This window comes from Bubalus bubalis, chromosome 5 (assembly GCF_019923935.1).
Source record: "Bubalus bubalis isolate 160015118507 breed Murrah chromosome 5, NDDB_SH_1, whole genome shotgun sequence".
NCBI lineage: Eukaryota > Metazoa > Chordata > Mammalia > Artiodactyla > Bovidae > Bubalus > Bubalus bubalis.
Window position 1 is genome coordinate 75,139,021 of NC_059161.1, and position 22,907 is coordinate 75,161,927.

At 39.4% G+C, this 22,907-nt stretch overlaps 1 protein-coding gene across 6 annotated transcripts in view; it reads right to left on the reverse strand.

Annotated features, from left to right (window-relative positions):
• Nucleotides 1-11,141, reverse strand: part of KCNT2 (potassium sodium-activated channel subfamily T member 2) — a 428,512-nt gene extending 417,371 nt beyond the window's left edge. For 2 of the 6 annotated variants that reach the window (XM_044943223.2, XM_044943222.2), the window contains exon 1: nt 10,887-11,141. In XM_044943223.2, the coding sequence (XP_044799158.2) occupies nt 10,887-10,981 (95 nt within the window). In that variant the 5' untranslated portion in view covers nt 10,982-11,141. The remainder of the gene's footprint in view (nt 1-10,886) is intronic. The other 4 variants (XM_044943221.2, XM_025286125.3, XM_025286126.3 and 1 more) reach the window with 4 other exon arrangements.
• Between the last annotated feature and the right edge of the window lie 11,766 nt (nt 11,142-22,907).

Below are 22,907 nucleotides of genomic sequence, written 5' to 3' on the forward strand. Positions count from 1 at the left end.
CAAGACCACTGGAGTGGGTTGCTATTTCCGTCTCCGAGGTTGCCCATGCGTACTCAATTACTAAGTCATGTCCAACTTCTTGTGACCCCACAGACTATAGCCCACCAGGTTCCTCTGGCCATGTTATTTCCCAGGCAAGAATACTGGAGTGGATTGCCATTTCCTTCTCCAGTCAATTACCTCTAGCCTATCTTTAATAAAAACAGCAATAAATATTTAAATAAATAAATAAATCTCTGCCTTGATTGTTTCACTAATTCCCTACTTTAATCCACTTTCTTCAGATTGTGAAAAGAACAGTACTCTATATGGAGTGGAGGAAATTATTTTCTCCCAGAAAATATCATCCGTTTCAAAAATTCTGTAACTTTCCTGTTGAGTTACTCAAGTGATGCTGGCCTAAAGGGATGCAGATGGTCTGTGATTTTTCTACCTTCCAAAGTATTCACATTTGTTTGCATTTTGTTCTGTCTGTTATTTCACAGCATTAAACCACATTTGTTTAGTTGTAAACATAGTGGGTAGGCAGATTAATTAGATTCTGGTTCTAGCTCTTAGGGTTATGTAACTGGGAACAAGGCATGAATTTCTGTACCTCGGGACATTCATCTGTAAGAAGGGGAAGATAACCAGATTCCTCAGAGCTGGTATGAAGATTCAGTGAAATAATACACATGCTTAGAACAATGTGTGGTGTTCTACACCCTCTTCATATTATCATCTATTTTCATTTCATCTTCTGTATTTTCAGGGGAAACAGGTGGCATAGCACAGGAACTCTTGTAGAGAGACAGACAAGAAATAGAAACATAACACTGAAAGCTTCCATCTATAATTGGCCAGTGTCATCACCGCATGGTGCCACAGTGACTGAAGTCATCACCGTCCCTGTTGACCAGCTTGTGCAGCTTAACAATCACCGGATCTGATTCCGAGAGCATGGACTGGCATTTTCACTTTTGACAGACCTGACACCACAGGCTGTCCATTATTAAACCACACATTTGGTCCTTCTGTCCCAGGTTGTCTGCAACATGTAGACAATCTTCAAGTCTTCCCACAGGGAGTTGAATGAGGTTAAAATGTGTCAATTCACTTTTATCCCTCTTCACAGGGTACTTTACAAGATGAGTTAAGGATGCCCCGGATATAGCAGTTCATCATTCTGTTTCTGTGCAAGGTGCAATGCAAGGCAGACAAGAACAAGCTGCCCTTTAGTCCTTAGATTCAGAGGTTTCTGGCTTTGTGTGCAAGTTCCTATTCTCACACAGACTTGGGCAATGTGAAAAGAAGAAGTAATAAAACTCTGAGTTCCAGGAAGACGCACACAGAGAGAAATGATTCTTGATCTTTAAAGCCGGGGCATCACTGCAGTAGTGCTAAGAGAGCTAAAGGGCTTCCCAGATGGTGGAACAGTAAAGAATCCGCCTGCTAATGCAGGAGACACAGAAGCCGCAGGTTCCATCCCTGGGTCAGGAAGATCCCCAAGAGGAGGAAATGGCAACCAACTCCAGTATTCTTTTCTAGGGAATCCTATGGACAAAGGAGCCTGGGCTACAGCCCATGGGGTCACAAAAGAGTTGTACGTGACTGAGCATACTGAGCAAGAGAGCTGAAGCACAATCCAAAGACAGGCCCAGTAATGAATCTGAACAGGAAAGGGACTCGCTGCCAGTCAACAGTGCCCTATGGACCAGCCAGGTTTCTCAGCCTAGGTTTTTCTGTCTGTTTTTCCCTCACTGCTTCTATTTGTCAAGGAAGAAAAAAAAAAGAAAATGACAAAGATCAATATGATTGATCCAAGAAAAAATTGGGGAGACAAATCTCACTTCCCTGGTCTTGCTTTTCTGCAAATGCTCTTTCTTGAACCCTAGGAGTACATCCCCTCTACTCCTTTCAGGGTATGAGAACTTTTCAGCCTCTATGGAATCCCCTCCCCAACTCCAATCCCATCCCTGCTTCCCAACCAAAGCAGACAAGTAAACCTACCAAGGATACACTGAATTCATCTACATAAATAATTTACTTTTCAAAGTAAGAGCAGTGCTTCCTCCTTCCCTTGAAACTGTACTACAACTCAGATTCTCCTTAAGAGAATCTAGTTCTGGTTATTAAGAAAACAAGGTCAGAAATTTTGTGTTCACTCTTCTGCTTCCAGATGACCAGACATAAGGGACCCAATGCCATTCTCAGAGTGCTTTCTTGCCTTCACAATGTCTGAGCTTCTATTTATCTGCTGGAAACACATATGTGGTCTCCCTTGTATATGACAGATATGCAATCAAATATCACAGTGGCTCGAGGTCATGCAGTACCCAGATGCTGGGACAAATGATGAGGCCAACTGTACATGAACAAGGCTTTGGGTTAGAGAGATGGTAGAGAATACAAGGGAACCTCAGCTCCTAAGGAACCACAGCTTCTGTTCTGCAATACACAAGCATATAACAAAACAACAGTGACATAATGCATAACTTAGAAATGTTATCAGTATTAATGATCGTCTTAGGCAAAAGAAAACTAATAATGTAATTTGGTTGGTAGAATAAAGCTCATGATTGCAATATGTGGCAAATTTCTCGGTTTCTATGTCAATTAGAATTGACACACAATAATCATTATTTATAAGTGTGTATTAGGTATATTTAAAATGGATTATATTAAATGTTTGACAGATTAACAACATTCTATATTTTATAGAAATGCAAGGGTAAAATATATATCTAAGGTAGTCTTTATAATTTTCTTTTTCATAACATTTGGTTCATTTGCTTACAACATTAAAAACCTTACATACCACCCCCATGACTATCAGAAAGAAGTTTGTGGCTCAGTTTATCTTTATCTATTCTACCTGGGCGGTACACTCAGTGTGAAGGGGACTGCAAGTCCCCCAACTTTGCTTCGATTGTAGTTTTTATGACTGCATACAACCAGTTTGAATTTGTACTGAGGCTGAGATTTTCTCAGTGCTATATATGCACCTTTCTTCTCACTATTCTCTAAATAATTTTCTCTTAAATTGCAATCTGATTACTATCTGATTATTAAGATCCCAAGACCTATTGTAAAAATTCCATATCTAGTCAAAAACTGTCAAAGAGTAAAAGTAACTGTTCTTCTGGATCATTACCTATTGTTTTGATTCTTCTATAGAGAAATTTTAAATTAGCAACTTAAGACTTAGGAAAAACATTAATTTAAAAATATCTTGATTGAAAAAACTCTTGATCAAAAGTATCAAATATTGCTCAGAAAAGGTCACCATTATTTAATTTCATAGTATAAATATACAAAGGAATTGGTGAAATATCACTGTAAAAAATATTTATTTTTGTTTCATTTTCTAAAGGCAATTGAGACAAGCACAACACATAAGTAAGACAACATTGGCAACACACAAATACACTAATAAAAACAGATGAACCATCAATGACAAAATAATACATAAACATATGAACAAGAGCATGACTGGAAACCCCAGAAGTATCACATTATGGCTAAGTATATTATTAATTTAATGTTTATTTTGTACCAATATTGAAGACCACAATAAATTTTCATTTATATTATTTATCTTTAAAAAAAAAAAAAAGGCCAGTGTTCGTCGCTCAGTTATGTCTGACTCCTTTGGGACCCCATGGACTGTAGCCCACCAGGCTTCTCTGTTTCTGGGATGTCAAGCAAGAATTCTGCAGTGGGTTTACACACACACATATATATGTGTGTGTGTGTAAAGTCAATTTTTACACCATTACCTATTTCAGTAGCAGGTAATATTTTTATTGCCTTATTCAGAGATTTCTCTTAATACAACAGCTCTAACAGATATAGAACTATCTGGACTCTTGAATAATAAATGCTGAAATCATTTTTATAGATATTGCATATGCATAGTTGGTTCCACTCTGTATAGATAATATACAGATAACTGGATAATTAATTAAACAGTAAAATTAAAATTTAATTATTTTTAATAGCACAAAATATTTTAAAAAGTGTATTACTGACCTGAATATAAACATTCAGAATAAAAACTTTACATTAAATGGATACTTTCAAAATAATACATAATTTAATAAGGGAGATAAAATTGATAACATATAAATTTGCCATGTGCCAATCCAAAACCATTACCCCAATTCAATTTGATTATGTAAAGTCACAGAAAATAATTTTTTTAATAGAAAACTTAAAAAAAACTACAGAGAAAAAATAACAACAAAAAATAAAGTCACATATTTACATTGTATGATATATAAACTTACCTATACTCCAAAAGCTATCCAACATTCTCTCCATTTTATAAATACCTCAACTATTAATTAATTGAACTGTACTTTTTGTTCAAGTTCTTTTATATTTTCAATTACCACAATGCATTAGGTGACTTGTTTGCATTATGTGTGAATGTCAACTATAAAATATGAATGATACACTTAAAATTACTTGAGTTGCAACACCTGACCAAATATCTGAACACTAGAATAATGTTAATTAAATAAATGGCCTACTCCCATATGACTGCAACTGAGAATTGTCCATTAACAGCAATTTATCTACACTTGTGATAATTTATCCACATCTAGTGCATTGTGTTCCAAACTTTAAAATTAGTAAGTCATGATGAAGGATGAGGATGGCTCGTCCAAACTGTCTGAAGACATTTAAGACCTGAAATTTACCAATCTTTAACTGCAAGAGAATATTCTAAACCTTTATGATTTTATAAATCTTAAAACACTAAAATAGGGGAAAAATGTATTTTTAACCCTACAATTTTATGTATTACAGAATGGTCCCCACAGAAAATCAATTAAATTTTCAGTCTCTACTCATATTGGTTTCAATTACAGAGTAACTTTGATGATATTAAGTAGTCTAAATATTAGATTTAAAGTATATAGAAGACTTTGAGCCATCTCTAGTGATTTTAGCTACTTTATTTTCAAGCAAACACTGAATATACTACTTACAAATGGTGGATGTTCTTCTTGACATTCTCAAAATAGAAATTATGTAAGGACATCATCATAACATAAGCAATACTGTCAACATCTTGGCAGAAATTCACTTAAAATTATATCTGTGAACTCCTCCCTGATGAAGCCCTGTTTTCACATCCTTTCTTATGTTCTTCCCAAAGCCTAACTTCACGAGGCCCTGAGATGTAGCATGCATTCAAACATTAGCTGACTGGATAAAAGACTGCTCAGTTCAGTTCAGTCACTCAGTCTTATCTGACTCTTTATGACACCATGGACAGCAGGACACCAGGCTTCCCTGTCCATCACCAACTCCCAGAGCTCAAACTCATGTCCATTGAGTCAGTGATGCCATCCAGCCATCTCATCCTCTGTCGTCCCTTTCTCCTCCTGCCTTCAATCTTTCCCAGCATCAAGGTCTTTTCCAATGAGTCAGCTCTTCGCATCAGGTGGCCAAAGTATTGGAGTTTCAACTTCAGCATCAGTCCTTCCAATGAATATTCAAGACTAATTTTCTTTAGGTTTGACTGGTTTCATCTCTTTGCAGTCCAAGGGATGCTCAAGAGTCTTCTCCAACACCACAGTTCAAAAGCATCAATTCTTTGGTGCTCAGCCTTCTTTATGGTCCAGCTCTCACATCCATACATGAATACTGGAAAATCCATAACTTTGACTAGACAGACCATTGTCGGTTAAGTAATATCTCTGCTTTTTAATATGCTGTCTAGGCTTTTCATAGTTTTTCTTCCAAGGAGCAAGTGTCTTTTAATTTCATGGCTATGTGAAATTGCATCTGCAGTGACTTTGGAGCCCAAGAAAATAAAGTCTGTCAGTGTTTCCATTGTTTCCCCATCTATTTTCCATGAAGTGTTTGGACCAGATGCCATGATCTTAGTTTTCTGAATGTTGAGTTTTAAGCCAACTTTTTCACTCTCCTCTTTCAGTTTCATCAAGAGGCTTTTTGCTGCTGATACTGCTAAGTCGCTTCAGTCGTGTCCAACTCTGTGCGACCCCATAGACGGCAGCCCACCATGCTTCCCCGTCCCTCCCTGGGATTCTCTAGGCAAGAACACTGGAGTGGGTTGCCATTTCCTTCTCCAATGCATGAAAGTGAAAAGTGAAAGTGAAGTCGCTCAGTTGTGTCCAACTCTTAGCGACCCCATGGACTGCAGCCCACCAGGATCCTCCATCCATGGGATTTTCCAGGCAAAAGTACTGGAGTGGGGTGCCATTTCCTTCTCCAAAGAGGCTTTTTAGTTCCTCTTAACTTTCTGCCATAAGGGCACTGTCATTTGTATAGCTTAGGTTATTGATATTTTTTCCTATAATCCTGATTCCAGGTTGTGCATCATCCAGCATGGCATTTCGCATGGAAGGTACCCTGGAGAAAGAAAAGGCAACCTACTCCAGTATTCTTGCCTGGGAAATCCCATGGAGAGAGGAGCCGGGTAGGCTACAGTCCATAGGGTCACAAAGAGTTGGACACAACTGAACGTGAGCATTAGAGGATAAGATTTACACAATGATCCATTGATGTGTATATTACATAAGTATTCCATATATTTCACATAGAATTACTTCCCTGGTGGCTTAGATGATAAAGCGTCTGCCTACAATGTGGGAGACCTGGGTTCGATCCCTGGGTTGGGAAGACCCCCTAGAGAAGGAAATGGCAACCCACTCCAGTACTTTTGCCTGGAAAATCCCATGGTCAGAGGAGCCTGGTAGGCTACAGTCCATGGGATCACAAAGAGTCGGACAAGACTGAGCAACTTCACTTTCACATGGAATACAGATCTATTACATATACATTATGCATATACATACATATTACATGTGTTTTACATGTGTGTCTGTTTCCCTACCAAAAGGTGGTAAAATATAAATATAAGTGAATTATCTGTGGTTAGTTTACAGAAAATCTATAGTGTGGAATATACACTTCTGTATTATGACAGACTCACCAATATTTCCTCTTTAACATTACCCCTTCATGCATCAGTGATATGCCTCACTCATTTTTACATGCCAATCCACCATATCTTATTAAGACTGAACTTAAAATTCTTAAAATGAAGAGCTCTACTTTCCTCTCCTCTAATTCTCCCCCATCATTTCTAGAATGTGCCTCTAGATGGGGAATATATCCATCTTGATGCAGATTCTACCAGAAGCAGACCTTGAGATAAGGATGGAAGTGTAAGTAGTTTACTTGGGAAATGATCCAGAAAATACCAGTTAGAGAGAGAGGGAAGAAAGCTAATAAAGCTCACAATATCAAGCCAGTTACCCCCCCCCCATACCAATCAGAGTGGGGTCCCATAGGACACAGTATAAAGAATATAAGCCAGAGTGGTCCCAACCAAGGAACTAGAAGGCTACAGTATTTATCTAACAAATCTGTATTTACTCAGTGGTACTTCTGACTTGCTCTCCAAGAGGGCCGGGTGTGCACATAAGGCCAAGAGGAAACAAACAAAAAATATCAAGCAGAGGGTGTTCCTAGAAAATATCCAGAAAATATGGGCAGAGCACTAAATGCATCTGTTGGCAGAACTGTCTACTTATTCCCGGATTAAAGAGTGCTTTCTCCTTTTCTCTGTAGGAATTGAGCCCACGAAGATAACTGAGAACAGCATTGCTACTCACACTTAATGGCAAAGAAAAATTTGTGACCACACTAAAGGCAAAAGAGATGACTTCACTTGCAAACTTAGACTCGTGGATTAAGAAGGGAACGCAATGAAGAGCACCTCACCTATGCTAGATTCCATAAAATTATTCTTATAAATTGAAATTTAATTAGGTAGAGGGAAATTAGGAGCTTCCTAAGTAATTTGAGTCACAAAGGACTGAACCCAAGTGTCATCTTTATACTTGTAAGGTATATCACCATAACAAGTATTTAATTTCCCAGAAACTGAGTCTCCTAGTCCTTAAAATAAGTACCTGTAATTCAAGGACTATCAGAGAATTGACTGAAATAATAACTATCATAAGTTAACTTATACATAGGTCTTTACATGTATGTTACACACACACATACACATATAACTTATAGGATAGCTAACATATAGCACTAGTTAAGTACTCAGTGTAAACTGCTAGTTTTACAGGAATATCTTACAGAAATAAAATTACTGAAATCTGTAACAGCTGAATGACTTGCCTAAGGCCACTCAGGTAGTGAATAAAAAAGCGCAGCACTGAAATCTGGGTTCGCCCTATTAATCAAAGGATCTTGTCTTCAAAGATGGACAACAAACAAAACCAAAATTAAACAGTAAGTTTTCATGGAGACACAAAATTACCTTTAAATGTGAATGAACAATGTTTAAAATGTTAATACTGTAACCGAATAGGACCGTATGGGGAGTTCCCAAGACAGATTTCCCCCCACCATGTCCTCTGCCTGCCCCTTGTCTGTAGAAAACTTTAGCCTCCGAGGCTGAGTTCCAAAGAATAAATTTAATTAGGGAAGTGGGGAAATAGCAGAAAGAAAGGAAAACAGTCAAGTAAAACAAAATAAGAATATGTCAGCCATTAAACAAAGTCAAGGACCTCAACGGCCATCAAAACATTCTGAGCCCTGATCTTTAGGCTGTTCTGTAGACACTAAGACCCCCACTAGGTGGAAAAAGTTAACTTCCTGCTGTCCACAACCTGGTAGACCCCAAGCTGGTTTAGAACCAGAAAGTTGAACATGTAGACTCCTGATTACCTCATCACCAACCAATCAAAAGAATGTCCAGGAGTTGTACACACTGCACAACTGCACCTCCTCCACATTCTGTCTTTAAAAACATCTCCCTGAAAGCTATTGGGAAGTTTAGGCATTTCTAGAACCAGCTACCTGGACTCCTTGCTTGGTGCCCTGAAATAAAGGCTGCACTTGCCAGGGCTTCCCTGGTGGCTCAGCAATAAAGGCTGCATTTGCCAGGGCTTCCCTGGTGGCTCAGATGTTAAAGAGTCTGCCTGCACTGCGGGAGACTCAGTTCCATCCCTAGGTCAGGAAGTTGCCCCTGGAGAAGGAAATGGCAACCCATTCCAATATTCTTGCCTGGAAAATCCCATGGACAGAGGAGTCTGGCAGGCTACAGTCCACGGGGTTGCAAAGAGTTGGACACGACTCAGCGACTTCACTTTTTCTTTTGCCTTCACCACAAAGCATTGTCAGTAGATTGGCTTTACTGCACAGGCAAGTGGACCTAAGTTTAGTTTGGTAACAATACTTTATTTTATTAGTAAATACGGACAAATTTTAGAGTTAAACTTGGGATAGTATAAACTTATATTATAAAAGGGATTTTAAAAGTGCAAAACATTTTTTAACATGGCAATGACTCATTTAGGATGCATTCAACTAACCAAAATTCTTAATTAACTAAATATCTTCAGCATCCCTAGAAAAGTAAGGGCAACCCCATAAGCAATCATTATCTTAGATATGATGTTTAAAAAACAAACAAGGCTACCACCACCTGTCTGAAATATGTCCTCTATGTACTCTGCCCAACTCACATTTTTGCAATGAAGATTTCTATTCAATTAATACATGATGATCCTGATGTCCTGAAGTAACAAATATAGATCCAATCTCTATGATAAGCCACTGAGCTAAGTTAAAATAGTGTATCTAAATGTCAATTAGCACTGAAATTGTTTAATTATTCTTTTCTTCATCTTTAGTCAACCAGAACACCTTACTTACCAAGCATACTGGTATGAATTCTTTAATTTTTATCAATGTATACATTTTTGCCTAAAGAGATTGAACTGAAATATCATCTACAAAACATCTATATCTCTTTAAATTACTAATATGAGACCAAAGAAGAAGGCCACAATTGATGCCCCAGATAAAATCCCCTGTGTGTAGTGTGGGTTTGTATTGGGAGCTGAGATGGGAGGAAGGTATTTCCCAGTGGTTGAACAAGGAAATTCTGAATGGGGCCAATATGGGTTTTTTATGTAATTAAAACAGAACAGCAATACCAAACTGAAGTTTAATGAAACATTTCAGTTGAGTTGAAAGTCTAGTTAGTATATACGTATTATTTTAAAACAAGGAAATGTGGCATGTGATACCTAAATGACTATTTCAGAAAATACCAAATTCAATGAAACATAAAATGTGCTTTTTAAAAAATAATAATAAGACATAAAAAGAGTAATTCCAAAAGTTTAACGAGGCAAAGCAGTGATGCTACAGATAAAACACATGAGCAATATGTTGCTAATAACACTCTAGTTTTGAAAATCATGTTTTAATTTTGTGACATATATACTATTTAGGTTAAATACATTATTTATGAGAAGGTTGGATCATGCTATACGAACACATTATGAATAATAATCATGGTTACCCGTTCAAAGTGAGTTTTTCCAACTGCAAACGCTGTCATTTTCACTAACTACCTGTTACATATTGAAACCAACTGTCTACCTGCGTCTCCAAATGCTTAAAAAGCATAAAATTCCCAGTGGCAGGTGGACACCTAATCAGGTGTGCTTTTTCAATCAACTGGGATGCATTTCGAATTTGATTAACAACAGCCAAGGGAAAAATATGAAAACCGATCGGCAGTGATGCTGCGTGCCATTTGGACGTACTATACCTCTCACACTAGCCTCATCCACACCCTGGGAAAGCACAGATAGACAAAAAAATAAGCACCAAATAAATGCAATAAATACATTGCAGGGGTCCGAAAGTGAAAAGGAGTTCCTTGCCTACACCAGTTGCCCTATAGTCAAAATGGAGAGACACGTCAGTCCCTCTCCCTCCCTCCCCCAAGCTCTGGCTCCCTTTCCTCGTCTCCCTCCTTTTAGCCTTTCGGCCTCGCTATCCCTTCCTTTTCCAGCTGTATCTCCGGAGCCACACTGCAGCACACCACTCACCTGTCGTCGTTCTGCCATCCTTGGTCCCCGAGCAGCAAATCCCGAAACCTGTACCTGGGAGGCAGAGGGGGCACTTCGCTCTCCAAATCAACCATCCTTCCTCAAAGAGTGGGAAACGTGAGACAACGAATGGAGGAGGCAAGGAGGGCGAGCGAAAGAAAATATTAAGGAGTGGGGGGGCGAGGACTTCGTCAAAGGAGGCGGCGGGAAGGAGGACCGCAGCAGGGGAAGGGGCCTGGGAGGGGGGAGGGGGTCTGCGCCCAGCCGGAAGCTGAGGCCGAAAGGGGCCGGCTCCTCTCCTCCGGAGGGTGTGATGGGGATGATGCAAACCCAGCCCAGGAGCAAAAGTCTGGCTCTGACAAGGACCGACGATGCCAAGGAACCGCCCCCAGGCTGGGCGCCGCCTCTGGTCGCCAGGACTCGGGGGAGGCGGGAATGCAAAAGTTACTTCGCCCGAAAAAAAAGAGAAAAGACGCGCGGTGCCTAGAAAGAGAGGAGAGGGGTGGGCGTGCGCACAGCGCGAGGGTGAAAGCCCGTCCTGCCCGGCTGCATGCGCGACCCTCCTCGGAGGGTAGCCCAGCTTGCAGCAGGTTCCCGCAGGCGGACGCCCCGCACGGCCGCGCAGGCGCCGGGGGCCCTGGGGTGGGGGTCCCGGCGCAGCGCAAGGGCTCTCCCCGTGGGCGGGGCCGCCGCGGAGGCCCCGCCAATGAGACGCCCCTCGTTAACGGTGACGGAGGTGCCGGGGGACTACCAATGGGGGCGAGCCTAATTAGTGGGTTCCCGGGCTGAAATCCCCTCCTTCGAAGGAGGGAGACCCGCGCGTGTCGAATGTCCCCAGGTCACCCGGCTCCTCGTCTTTGGCCGCCTTCAGCCAGGTAGGCAGCGTGGAAATGGCACGTTCCTGGAGAGGGAATCCCCGCTCCCAGCTTCAGGAAAGTCCTAGTTTTTTTTTTTTTTTTTTCTCACAGACTGAAAGCCAGGGAGGTGTTTTCCCTGATCCTGGAAAGGAATGAATAAGGGCCACTTTAGGCCGCTGCAGAGAAGTGTTTAGATGCTGGCAGGGAGGGCGCATTGGAATGCGTGGAGGATGACATACTAGGGCAAGAGTGTGGTGCTGTGGGCTTCCATGTGGCCTTCGCCTTGCTCAGTGCGCCCCTGTTAGTGGTCCACGCGGGCAGAGGAAGGGTGAATCCGAGGTTCCACAGCCTACTTTTCAGAATGGACCGCAGCTTATGAGAACATGCCTATGTTGCTCTTCTACCAAACACCGATTCCATCAGGGTATGTACATTCAGACACCAACTACTCTTCCTCTGAGAGAAACGGGCCTGAGGGTACAGAGAAGATTGTGTCACGGCCAGTGGCCTCAGGGATCTCATCGTTTGCTTGGAGGATCAAGCTTATAAATGAAGTGATACAACATGAGACACAGTAATCCAGCAACATACAGGTTTTGGAAATACCTATGAGATAACACACTTTTTCATGCACGGAAGGGTCAAGACAGAAAATGAACGAAGTCTTTTATGTTACTTTGCAACTTACTCGAGGAAACAGAAGAAAGCAGTGGAGCAGGGAGAATCCTATGAGTGCATGCAAAATGATAGTTTAAAATGTTTTGTTCATTCAGGAGTCAGTGATTAATTTGGTATGATTAAATTTTCAGTGAGGTCATGGAGTGGAGGGTTAAATACAGAAAGTTAGAAATTCAATAAGAAGTCAAAATGTAGAAGCAGAGAAAATCGAGTGAGCACCTACCTAAATCTTAAGAATCAGTGGAAATAGATGTCTCTTATCTTACAGATCCTACCCATTCCTCCAGACCCACCTCAAATGACATATCGTCTAATAGATTTCCTGATGCTTCCAGTTGGCTAAGATACCTTCTTCCTTTGAACCCTTCATACCCTTTGTGAGTGTTTTGCTTGGAGTGCTTATTATTTTCTGGCCAGCTGTGTGATTACTGTGCATTTTTCTGCATCTTATCCCCCTTCCCGTGGCTTATCTTTCTAGCACAGTGCCTTCAAAATGAGTAACATCTCAACACATACTGTTGAGATGCATTAAAAGCTCCTAAACCTAGGAAGTTAATCTTTTTTTTTTCACTTTGGCTTTAGCTCCAAAGATATGTGTTTATGGTTTGCTTTTGTTGTGTGTGTGTGTGTGTGTGTGTGTTTTGCCACCACTTTGCCAAATGAGAAAGGTAAATTGGTACATTGTTAGTTTAGGTGGGATGGGCTGGAGCTGGGGAGAAAATATCTGTTTTATATTTTGGACCTTATCATCTGCTATAAAGATAGCTTTGTGAAGTTTACTTTTTTTTTTTTTTTTACTGTTCCAGGCTAGTATTTATATTTTTATTTATATTATTATAGTCTGCTTTTATATACATGGCAGAAATCTGAAGTACTTATGTATCAGTAACCAATTCAGAAGCAAGGCACTAAAATAAAGGAAAAAGTAGCTGTTTAGTGTTGGATTCTTGTCATGTTACAGATTAGAGAGTAAAGTGGCAGCATTTGAATTAAAAGAAAGCTGTGCACCCTCACCCTTATGACAGTTTGAATTATTTGGTTTCCAAGTACCCAGGAAACATTTTAAGAGGGAACAAGTATCTCAGGTAGAAAGAAAAAAAAAAGGAATAAATAAAAACTTGCTCCGCTAGTAGTGTCATAGCCCAGCTGTCAAGGATACAAAGGGTACAAAGGACCCTACTGTGTCAAAGCAAGTGGAGATCAATATGTGCCTTACAATTGTCACCAGTGAAGAATCTTATCTTTCTGAATTTAAGAAAATTAAAAGAATGATGCAATATAACAAATACTATCCTGATAATCTTAAATTATAGCAATATTTGGGCATTGAAACTTAATTTTTTTCAGTTTTCTGAAGGCAGACTTTTCATGTTTTGTCATTAATTTTTACTTTTAGCTCTCCCAGCTGTCTTTCTATACTTTTTACTCTTTTTTTCATGCCGAGTCATGCCATTTCCTGCTGTTAAAACATACTTTCCTCTTTCGCTCTTTTTATCTTGGTTTCCTTTTTTCAGTGTGCTCATTTAATCTCCTATTTCATAGACTCTTTCTCTGTGTGTGTGTGTATGTGTGTGTGTGTGTGTGTGTGTGAAAGCTTTCATTTTACCATGACATGAGAGTCGATTTTTAGAAACAATTTTAACTTGGTTCTGTACAATTTTGCAACTTCCTCGCTGGTAATCTTAGGTGATCAAATCAAAATCTAGTGTAGATGAGAGCAATAGACTAATTTGATCTCATAATACTAAGAGAACACTCACCACAACTCTTCTGAATTACAATAGTGATGGAGTAGACCATGCCTAGACTGATAATTAGGGAGAAGATTCATTACCTAGTCTTTCCAGAAACAGATTTCAGAATATCTTCTAATTTCTTCCTTTTTCAGTACAGAAAAGTTATTTTTTTTTAGGTCTTTGATTTCCAGTACATTAATTATATTAATATTTAAATATAAAAATAAATGAGAGTAGATTGAAGAATGATTGAAGAGTGAGTGAAGAGTAAAGATAATGAGTGGAAAAGGATTTTGCTTACAAAATGCAATTTCTTGATAATTATCTTGTGAATAATAAGCATGGTTGGAAGTATAGAATATGTTGGGGTTTTTTACCCAAAAATATATGCACATTACATGTGTTATTTTTATGGGACCATTTTTAAAACTGCCAGTGATTATGTCTACTGAGGCCTATAAAAGTTGTTTGAAAATAAATTTTGAATAGAAAAAAATAACTTTATGTATGTTAGGCTTCCTACTTCATAGATCCTTCATCTGTGTAGGCAAAAAGAAGGTGGGATAACCCACATCTATTCAGCATCATTAAGTTACATAGCAGCATTTCAATGTAAAAGAGAAAGATGTGTTCAGTTAATTTTTTTAACAAAGATTCATGAAGTCATCACTACAAATTAAACTTCTCATAGTCTAAGGGGGCAGGAGAAGGCCATCCAATAGGTACACTAGAATATGGCAACACTAGTAATTGTCACTGTCAGCGTGCTGCTGAGGAGCACAGAGAGACATCTCATTCTGCTTTGGAAAAATCAGGAAGGCTTTCTGGAGGAGATGACATTTACACTAAAGAGTTTTAAAAGCAAATGAGAGCATCACTAACTACACAGGTACAGATAATGGATATGAGAAAGCGATAGCAGATTCCAGCAAATGCAAAAGTTTCTTGTAGTTTGAGTTCAGGGTGTATATTTAGGTCAGGAGGGGACAGAGAGAAGAGAGAAAAATTGGCAGGAAGACTGGCAGTCAGGAGCTGCCTTCATTTATCATTTGGAGGGGCTTGGCATGCCTTGCCATACGTGTGGGTTTTAACTTGTAGACAATGCTGAACCTTTTGAGGATTTTTACGGAGGTATGTGACAAAACCCAGTTCATGTTTGGAAAGACCACCATGGTTAGCAGTGAAGATGATTGATAGGTGGGGAGGACAGGAAGGGAAGAATGGAGACCATTGATGAGCCATTCAGTACGTCAGAAAGATATGCTGATTGTCTGAAATAATTACAGTGCAGATGGAACGTAGAAGACAGCTTTGTAGAAAATTAAGAAGATGGTCTTGGCAGGACCAGATAGTTGAGAGATTGTGAAAGTTAATGGGGAGTGAAGAATCAATGATAGTTTCTGGGCTTCCAGGATGAGTAAGTAGGTGAAGAGTATTATTCTTGGGTGAGACGGGAATACAGAAATAGGTCTGAGTGAGAAAATGAGTTCACTCTAAGCCATCTGCAAAAGGGAGAAGTCAAGAAGGTTTGAATCTATGGGTCTGAATACCAGGAACAGATTTTTATCCGGAGATGTGAAATCAAGAAGCATCCTCCAGAGAGATAACTGCACCTGGCTCAAGGTACCAGGAGGTGACAGCAGGGCAGACACTGAGCTCGTACGGTCCCCGCGGGAGCGGATGGGCTGCAGAGGTGGGAGGCGGACAGAAGGGAATTCAGAGACAGGTATCTCTCTATTTTCTTGATTGATTTTATTCGGTGACCCTTAATTCAAGCTAAAATAGATTCTATCTACAGGAAGAAAACTGTAACAAAACCTGTCCTATATTCTAAGCATGTCCAGCCACATGAACAGAATCATTTTTATTTCAGCAACACTGAAAAGAGGAACCAGTGGAGAGAAAATTAAAAGGCAGAATATCACCAGTGACTCACCAATTCCACCTGAAAAGCAGAGATAGGTAGTTTAGAGGAAGGCCATTTGGAGATTTATAAAGATATTCCAGTAATTAATGTGATTTACCCAACATTTCCAGTGGCTTTTGCCATTCTAAAATTAAAATCTATTCGAGAAGCAGAGTGTGTATTTGCACCTTACAATCGAAGCTTGTCATAAATTACATTAAGGTAATATATGGCTATAGCATTTTATTATTATTTTAATAGCAGTGTCATCTGTGAGTTTCCTCTATGCTTCTGTCCCTTTTCTCAAAGCTTTCCCTAAACACACATGTTATTCAGCATCACTCAATGACAGCCCATATCATCTCCCTTAACCTGTTTCTAAAGTCTCTTCCTTTGAATTTTTGGAGGAAGAAGACAGAGTTAAATTAGGTAATAAGTATCAAATGTGTTTAAATATCTTTGAAGCATCTTCTACAGTAATCCAGGAATCACACCCACATGAGGCTTCTACCTATGAAACATAAACATTTCTGCAGGGAAAAATTATATCCAGTAGGTTTGGAAAACTCCTGCTCTCATCCTGGTTCTTCCAATCCTTATGTTATAGTGTCCCAAATCCAGTTCACAGACAGATCAGAGAAGCCCCCTGTCTCGGTCTTCCTTTTACCCTGAGCCTGTCATCTCCAAACCTTCCAAAACAATAATGGTGACTATGATTTTGTCTTTTTCACAATGCTTGTCAATTAGTGGGTGGTCAACAACCTTCTAGTGAGTGAACGAGAAGCTGCCTAAGTGAATGGATTAAGTCATATTCTTGTCATTCTTCAAGCATGGAAAGAAAAATGCTAAGAAACTAATAGCTGCAGTGTAACTGTTATGTGTCCGACATTATATAGGGGATTCACAACAATTATGAAAACCAAATAACTTTGTCCAGTTTTCAAAGATGGGAAAACTTAGGCTCATATTGTATCACCCAGGTAGAAGGTCCAAAGCCAAGACTCCAAACCTTGATTTTCTGACTCCAAAGTGCATGTTCTCCCCAAAATAGCTGAGAGAGAAGATTTATGATAAATAACTATTAGGTATCTCTGTTTATCAGTTGGTAATCTAAATTAAAATAAAATTATAAAGTTGCCCAGTCCAAGTCCTGCTGAGCCACTATGCTCCAGCCTATTTCCTTCTTTCTCACTTGTTTGTTTTCCCTGAACTCTTGTTTCCCCCCTTCTCACCATGGCTGCATCATAACTTCATTATCACTTTGTCAGAGAAGACTTCTATAATCACACTATGCAAAGATGCTCTTTGTGTTTCTGCTTTCCTGGTCTCCAATCCCACGGCAATTGATATGAGCTCTGTAAGTGCTTCCCTTATAGCTCAGTTGGTAAAGAATACGCCTGCAATGCAGGAGACCCCAGTTCGATTCCTGGGTCGGGAAGATCCACTGGAGAAGGGATAGGCTACCCACTCCAGTATTGTGGCCTAGAGAATTCCGTGGACTGTATAGTCCATGGAGTTGCAACGAGTCAGACATGGCTGAGCGACTTTCACTTTCACTGTAAGGGTGAGACCTTATGGATCTTGTCAGCATGCAGAACAGTGCTTGGTATATAGTATGGACCCCAAAACAAAGTCTGCTGAATGATAGAAAGCAAGAAAGGAAAGTAAGATGAAGTAGAGAAAGACAAAATCAGTCAATAATCTTGTTGAATAATTGTCTAGATTTTTTAATTCTAGCATGGGAAAATTGTGATGTGTGTGTGTGTATGTGTATATATATATATATATATATATATATATATTTCTATGGCCGTTTCTATATGGTTTTTCCAATATTCATGTACAGATGTAAGAGTTGGACCACAAAGAAGGCTGAGTGCAGAAGAATTGATGCCCTCTAACTGCAGTGCTGGAGAAGACTCTTGAGAGGAGTCCCTTGGACTGCAAGGAGTTCAAACCAGTCAGTCCTAAAGGAAATCAACCCTGAATACTCATTGGAAAGATGGAAGTTGAAGCTCCGACACTTTGGCCACCCAATGCGAAGAGCTGACTATTGGAAAAGACCCTGATGCTAGGAAAGATTGAAGGCAGGAGGAGAAGGGGACAACAGAGGATGAGCTGGTTGGATGGCATCACCAACTCAATGGTCATGAATCTGAGCAAACTCCTGGAGATAGTGGAGGACAGAGGAGCCTGGCGTGCTATAATTCATGGGGTCACAAAGGGTCAGACACAAGTTAGCCACTGAATAACAACAACAACCCTGTGCACACACGTGCATGTATCACACTTACCTAAGTAAGGCATGCCAATTTAAAAAGCGTTTTATCAGAGCCTTATATAAAGTATAATAGGTCTTCTCTCATGAGGATGTGACTTGAGAAGTAGAGTAATGCTTGCAAGAAAGAAAAAGAGTATGGGTTATGGTATTGGCAATTAAAATGCTTTTGCTTGTATTGAAATATTGTCAATTTTTATTGATTTTGTCTAGTTATAAATTTAATTTACAAGAAGGAAAACTCCTGCTGATTTCTGTATTATGTCTATAATATATTAACAGTTTATATAGTTACTGTCTGTCCATTCCAGTGTTAAAAATGACCCCAGGCTCATTTGTTTAAAATCTATAATAATTTTGACAATATCTTACATTAAGCGAATGTATATTCTTCTCATTTTGAAAATGATTAGATAGAGTAAAAGGAAAGCTAAAATAAATCACTCAATAACCACTATAAATGTTATGGAAGCCCAGTTTTCCTGAATATTATCATCTGCATCCATGTCCATCTTGATTTGCACCATTTTAGAATGAAAATAAAATGTGTGTTTACTGTACAATTTTTTATTTATATAAAACTAGGAACACTCTTTGATATAAATCACAGCAAGATCCTCTATGATCCCCCTCCTAGAGTATTGGAAACAAAAACAAAAATAAATAAATAGGACCTAATTAAACATAAAAGCTTTTGCATAGTGCAGGAAACTATAAACAAGGTGAAAAGACAACCGTCAGAATGGGAGAAGATAATAGCAAACAGGGCAAATGAGACAAAGGGTTAATCTCCAAAATACACAAGCAGCTCATACAGTTCAGTATGAGAAAAAAACAACCCAATCAAAAAGTGGGCAGAAGGCCTAAACAGACAATTCTCCAAAGAAGACATCAGTTCAGTTCAGTTCAGTTGCTCAGTAGTGTCTGACTTTTTGCGACCCCATGGACTGCAGCACACCAAGCTTCCTTGTCCATCACCAACTCCCGGAGCTGGCTCAAACTCATGTCCATCGAGTCAGTGATGTCATCCAACCACCTCATCCTCTGTTATCCCCTTCTCCTACCTTCAATCTTTCACAATATCAGGGTCTTTTTCAAGGAGTCAGTTCTTGACATCAGGTGGCCAAAGTATTGGAGTTTCAGCTTCAGCATCAGTCCTTCCAAAGATTATTCAGGATTGATTTCCTTTAGTATCTGCTTGCTGTCTAAGGGATACTTAAGAGTCTTCTCCAACACCACAGTTCAAAAGCATCAATTCTTTGGTCCTCAGCTTTCTTTATAGTCCAACTCTCACATCCATACACAACTACTGAAAAAACCATAGCTTTGACTAGATGGACCTTTGTTGGCAAAGTAATATCTCTGCTTTTTAATATGCTGTCTAGGTTGGTCATTGCTTTTCCTCCAAGGAGCAAGAGTCTTTTAATTTCAAGGCTGCAGTCACCATCTGCAGTGATTTTGAAGCTTCCCCCTACAAAAAAATAGTCTCGCACTGTTTCCATTATTTCCCCATCTATTTGCCATGAAGTGATGGGACTGGATGCCATGATCTTCATTTTCTGAATGTTGAGTTTTAAGCCAACTTTTTCACTCTCTCACTTTCTTCAAGAGGCTTTTTAGTTCTTTGCTTTCTGCCTTAAGTGTGGTATCATCTGCATATCTGAGGTTATTGATATTTCTCCCAGCAATCTTGATTCCAGCTTGTGTTTCATCCAGCCCAGCATTTCTCATGATGCACTCTGCACCGAAGTTAAATAAGCAGGATGACAATATACAGCCTTGATGTACAGATGGCTAATAAACACATGAAAGGATGCTCAACATCACTCATTATTAGAGAAATGCAAATCAAAACTACAGGGTATCACCTCACAGTGGTCTGAATGACCATTATCAAAAAAATCTGCAAGCAATAAATGCTGGAAAGGGTGTGGAGAAAAGAGAACCCTCTGGCACTGTCGATGGCAATGCAAATTGGTACAGTCACTTTGGAGAACAGTACAGAGATTCCTTAAAACCTAGGAATAAAACTACCATATGACCCAACAATCCCACTCTTGGACATAAACACTGAGGAAACCATAATTAAAACAGACGCATGTATCCCAATGTTCATTGCAGCACTATTTACAATAGCTAGGACATGGAAGCAACCTAGATTCCCACCAAAAAATAAATGGGTAAAGAATTGGTATATACACAATGGAATATTACTCAGTGATAAAAAAGAATGCATTTGACTCAGTACTAAGGTGGATGAACCTAGAGCCTATTATACACAGTGAAGTAAGTCAGAAAGAGAAAAACAAATATCATATATTAACGCATATATATGGACTCTAGAAAGATAGTATTGATGGAACTATCTGCAGGGTAGCAATGGAAACACAGACATAGCGAGCAGACCTGTGGACACAAGGGAAGGAGTGGGTGGAATGGAAACGTATACATTACCATATGTAAAATATATATTCAGTGGAAATTTGCTGTATCCTGCAGGGAGCTCAAATCTGGTGCTGTGTGATGACCTAGAAGGGAAGGGGTGGGAGGTGGAAGATGGGATGAAAGTTCAAGAGGGAGGGAGCATATGTATACCTATGGCTGATTCATATTAATATATGACAGAAACCAACACAATATCATAAAGTATTATCCTCCAATTAAAAATAGTTTTTTTTTTTTTTTTTTGTTTTTTTTAAAGGCTAGTTAGGAAACTCATGAAAATCCAGAGAGAAGGTGATGAGTGTCTAAACTAGGTGGTGGGAGTTGAAAAAAAAAAGAAAAATAAAGTTATTCACTTTGCTATCTCCCTCAGAAAAAATAAGAATGAAACAAAATTGTAAATACTGATACTAATGACACCATGTTGAAAATTTATCCTCAGATCAGATCAGTCGCTCAGTCGTGTCCGACTCTTTGCGACCCCATGAATCGCAGCACGCCAGGCCTCCCTATCCATCACCAACTCCCGGAGTTCACTGAGACTCACGTCCATCAAGTCAGTGATGCCATCCTAGGAACTGAGAAAAAAGACGGAGCCATTAAGCATGGGTATTAGCTGCAACTATTCAGACTAAGTTGAGATTTCTGTATGCAGTCCTCAGAAAAAGAATAAAACTATAGAAAATTAGATATATCTTTGAAGAAGTTGCTATTTAAAGGTAATATATTATTAGTGATTTCACACTTGGTATCTATCTGAAAAGCTATTATTTGAAAGTAGTGAGTCAGCATGTATCTCATTTTCAATGTAAATGCTACTTTTTTCACCCTGAGATCATGCCAGCCTGGGGCAGGAGTACAAAGTTGTGTCCTCAGATGTAAAGAACAGTCTTTTGGACTCTGTGGGAGAGGGCAAGGGTGAGATGATTTGGGAGAATGACATTGAAACATGTATATCATCATATGTGAACTAGATCACCAGTCCAGGTTCCATGCATGAGACAGGGTGCTCAGGGCTGGTGCACTAGGATGACCCAGAGGGAAGGGATGGGGAGGGAGGTGGGAGGGGCGTTCAGGATGGGGAACACATGTACACCTATGGCTGATTCATGTCAGTGTATGGCAAAACCCACTACAATATTGTAAAGTAATTATCCTCCAATTAAAATAAATGAATTTATATTTTTAAAAAACAACAAACGTTGTGTCCTATTTTTTACACGCACGCACACACACATAAAATCTTAGTAAATCCTTCCCTTCAATCCCATCATTTAGGTTCCAAATTCCATAAGTGAGCATGTGCTTAGTCTCTCAGTCATGTCTGACTATTTGCGACCCCATGGACTGTAATCCACCAGGCTCCTCTGTCCATGGGGATTCTCCAGGCAAGAATACTGGAGCAGATTGCCATGCTGTCCTCCAGGGGATCCTCCAGACTCGGGGACTGAACCCAGGTCTGCTGCATTGCAGGCGGTTTTTTTTTTTTTTTTTTTAACCATCTGAGCCATCAAGAAAGCCCAGAAGTGAGCACAGTTTGTCATAAAACCTACCCTTTCCTTTTACTTCCCAGTGTACCTGGTTCCACTGCCTGCCAGCCCACCCACCCAACCACCTGAAAAACAATCTTCTCTGGTGACCATGTGTACACGTTCTGAGCCTGAACTTCTTGGATTTACATCCTGACACTGGCATTTATCAGTTGCTTGACCTTAGGCAATTTAACCACTGTTGCTTCAATTTCCTCATTTATGAAATGAATTACAGCACTCATTTTTTGTGGATCAAATGCATTAATATGTCTAAATATTTTAGAATGGCGTTCACCACATACTTTGCCATTGTTATTACATTTTCTTTTTCAAAATGTAGGCAACCACATTTCTAGGTCCTTTCCTTAATAATAAACTCATCTTCACTGTTTAGCAACTAGTGAATTTAAGTATGCTTTTCCAATTTCACACAACTTGTTGAACAGCTTTGATTACCTTTTAAGAGATAAACTAAAATATGTGCCCTCAGAGCATTGAAACAATGTAAAATGTGCTAAAACTAAAAAGAAAAAAAAAATCTGACTGCTCAGTGATTCTTCTTAACTCCCAAGGAAATACAAAATATGGATTA